This window comes from Merops nubicus, unplaced genomic scaffold, assembly GCF_000691845.1.
Source record: "Merops nubicus isolate BGI_N331 unplaced genomic scaffold, ASM69184v1 scaffold28371, whole genome shotgun sequence".
Lineage (NCBI taxonomy): Eukaryota > Metazoa > Chordata > Aves > Coraciiformes > Meropidae > Merops > Merops nubicus.
Genome location: NW_008589437.1, coordinates 1 through 3,445, shown reverse-complemented (window position 1 = coordinate 3,445; position 3,445 = coordinate 1). Strand labels below are relative to the sequence as shown.

Sequence of the window (3,445 nt, the reverse complement as noted above, 5' to 3'; positions counted from 1 at the left end):
TGCTGGTGGCCTCCTTGGCCACTTGAGGACATGTCCTACATTCTCTGCCACATTGCCAAGTGGGACCAGCAGGTTGAAATGCCAATTCCTTTCCCCTCTCCAGCAGCCCCTGTCCTGCCCTGCCCCCCCTGCAGCCACAAACCTTGCTGGTGTACTTGTAGCACTGCTCTGCCTCCAGCTCCCGGCCACCCTGGGGAAATGACACGTGAGGAGAACATCCAAAGAGATGCTGGTAAAGCCCCATCTCAGGCTGGCTGGGCACTCACCTGCAGGCAGATGAGGGCAAGATAGCCCCACACTTCAGCGTTGGTGTTATTGAGGGCGTTGGCTTCAGAGAGAGCAGCCTCTGCCTCCTCCATCTCTTCCAGCTTGAGAGGGGGACAAGGAGAAGTGTGGACAAAAGGCAGACAGGGGGTTAGAAAGGGTTTCAGAAGTGAAGGGCCATCTGCTCCAGCAGCCAGAGGTATTGGGGCAACAACAGCAGCTGGCAGTTTCCCTGCCAGGGAGGCAGGGAAAGGATTTAGGGCAGAGACAAGGGGTTATCTCAGCCAGGGGTGAGGCCTTTGTGCTCCAGCCTGGAGAGCTGGGTGCTGGCACTGAGGATAACCTGCCTGAAACCCACGGCCTCCCAGCAGGGGGACATGGGCCAAGGGGGAAATGGAAGCTCAGACTCCTTCCCCGTTTCCATCCCTCAGCCAAAGTCCTTTGGAGGATCCTTGTGGACCTCCAGGAGATCACAGAATGACTCAGGTTGGAAAAGACCTCGAAGCTCATCAAGTCCAACCATCAACCCAACACTCCCATGGCCACTGAACCATGGCCCCAAGTGCCTCATCCACATGTTTTCTGAACCCCTCCAGGGCTGGGGACTCCAGCACCTCCCTGGGCAGCCTGGGCCCATCCCTCACCACTCTGCCAGGAGAGAAATTCTTCCTAAAATCCAACTGAAACCTCCCCTGGTGCAACTTCAGCCCATTGCCTCTCATCCTATCACTGGTTAATTGGGAGAAGAGACCAACCCCCACCTCACTCCAGCCTCCTGTCAGGGAGCTGTAGAGAGCCAGAAGTTCTCCCCTCAGCCTCCTCTTCTCCAGGCTCAACACCCCCAGGTCCCTCAGCCACTCCTCACAAGCCATGTTCCCCAGACCCCTCCCCAGCTTCGTTGCCCTTCTCTGGCCCCACTCCAGCCCCTCAGTACCGTGCTGCTGGTGGCTGGGTGTCCTTGGCAGCCCTTCAGAGGCTCTGGAATCCTCTGGCAGGGAGAGCACTGAGATTCCTCTCTGCTGCCATCCTGCTCCGTGCCTCGGTGGTGACACACAGGTCACATGCAAAGCCCAGGCCCAGATCCCAGCCTTGCCAGGACATCCTGGGGGAGGAGGAGCTGCCAGCCCCACAGCAGGAGGAGGCAGGGGAGGATTCCTGCTCCCAGAGCTGCTCAGCAGGGGGACTGTCCTCTGACAGCTCCCAGGGTGCCAGGCTGGGACTGTGACAGCGACAGCACCTGGTGGCCTTCAGGAGCATTGACTTCACAGCCAGCCAGGCTTTACTTCAGTAAAGGGGGTGGCACAAAAGCAACTCCCACATCCTGTGCCTCCAAGGGGGTTAAAGCACCAATGAGAAAGACCTTGAGGGGCTGGAGAGGGTCCAGAGAAGGGCAACGAAGCTGGGGAGGGGTCTGGGGAACATGGCTTGTGAGGAGTGGCTGAGGGACCTGGGGGTGTTGAGCCTGGAGAAGAGGAGGCTGAGGGGAGAACTTCTGGCTCTCTACAGCTCCCTGACAGGAGGCTGGAGTGAGGTGGGGGTTGGTCTCTTCTCCCAATTAACCAGTGATAGGATGAGAGGCAATGGGCTGAAGTTGCACCAGGGGAGGTTTTGATTGGATCTTAGGCAGAATTTCTCTCCTGGGAGAGTGGTGAGGGATTGGCCCAGGCTGCCCAGGGAGGTGCTGGAGTCACCATCCCTGGAGGGGTTCAGAACACGTGGCCGTGGCTCTTGGGGCTGTGGTTTAGTGCTCAGGGGAGTGTTGGGCTGAGGATCTCGAGGCCTTTTCCAAGGTTAAGGACTCCCTGACCTGGAGGTTGGTGCACTTACCCTGTAGCAGGAGATTCCCACCCCCAGCCAGGTGAGACAGGAGGCAGAGTTCTTGCAGGCCAGCAGGTAGATCTCCTTTGCCTGGCCGTACTGCCAGGAGAGAAACAGATTGATGACCAGGTTCCTCTCTGCATCCAGCACTTGGCCCCACACACAGCCCCCTCACCTGCTCCTCAGGGATTTCCCCAACCCCCCATCACCCCTGGGGCTCAGGCACCCACCCCCTGCCTCCATCCCCCCAGGGTGGGACTAACCCAGAAACGTGGAAATCACCCTCAGTTGGGAGGATGAGAAAAAGGGCCCAGCAGCACCCCAAAAATTGCAGCTGGGACTTGGAGCTGGCACAAGAAGACAGGGCTGGCCAGGGAGAGGACTCCAGGAGGAGGTGTTGTCTCCAGCCACAGCTCACAGGGTCTGAGGCCCAACATCTGGACTCTCCTGCTGTTTGGTTTGTGGTTCCACAGCTCCCCCTGGCTCCTCACTCCTCTTTCTCTTCCAGGTAGATGGAGCCCAGGCGCAGGTAGAGGAAGTGGATATCTGCAGGAGCCTCCCCAAAGCTGATGGCTCTCTCGTAGCACTCCTTGGCCTCCCCCAAATCCCCCTTCAGGTAGCACAGGTGCCCTTTCTGAGCCCAGACGTTTGGATTCTGCCCACACAAAAGCAGGAGTGAGATGTGGCTGGGGGACAGAGACCTGGGAGAGGGGCAGGGACTCCTGTAACCAGCAGAAAAGCAAGAGCTGGGTGGTGTTTGGTTATAAGCAGGGCAGGTTTGATGGAGCAGGTTAAAATCCAGTCAGCAGGCTGGCTGCCAAACCCCAGCAAGGGGTGTGGACCCCCCCCTCCCCTCCAGCCCCCATGTGCAGTGGGGTGACCCCTGCAAGGCTCCCTGAGGATGCAAACAGCATCCAGAGGTGCCAACTTCCCTCTGCCTTCTGTTCAACCCCACTCCCCAAAGCCACCTTCCCTCTCTGCTGGATTTCTCTGCTTGTTTCTCACCCAACAGAGCCCGACTCACCAAGAGAGAGGAAGAGGAGGAGGATCTGGGTGTCCCAAGGGAAGAGGAAGGCAGATGCTGCAGGGACTCACCACGTAGTCCATCCTAACGGCCTCGCAGAGACAGTCCTCACATTTGGAGAGATCTTCCTTCAGCAAGCAGGTCTGGGCCAACGCCAGGTAGTAGGCACAGGAGGGGCCTCCTGGCAGGCTCAGCAGCTCGTGGGCAAGGGCCTGGTGAACAAACTGTGGAGGAAGGGCACAGCTGTGAGGAGGAGAGCAGGAGAAGCACAGGCAGCCCCAGGAGGGCACAGCAGGGGCACTGCCTCACACCTCACAGAGTCCCAGCAGGGTGGGGTTG

The 3,445-nt window shown here is 59.0% G+C and overlaps 1 protein-coding gene across 1 annotated transcript; it reads right to left on the bottom strand.

Moving 5' to 3' along the window:
- Positions 1–142: 142 nt before the first annotated feature.
- Positions 143–3,330, bottom strand: LOC103781879 (tetratricopeptide repeat protein 18-like; the record flags this gene model as incomplete). The annotated part of the gene is given in 5 exon segments (XM_008949602.1): positions 143–190; positions 267–368; positions 2,092–2,181; positions 2,567–2,737; positions 3,178–3,330. Coding segments are annotated over 5 exon segments (564 nt in total), but the record flags the coding sequence as incomplete, so codon positions are not given.
- Between the last annotated feature and the right edge of the window lie 115 nt (positions 3,331–3,445).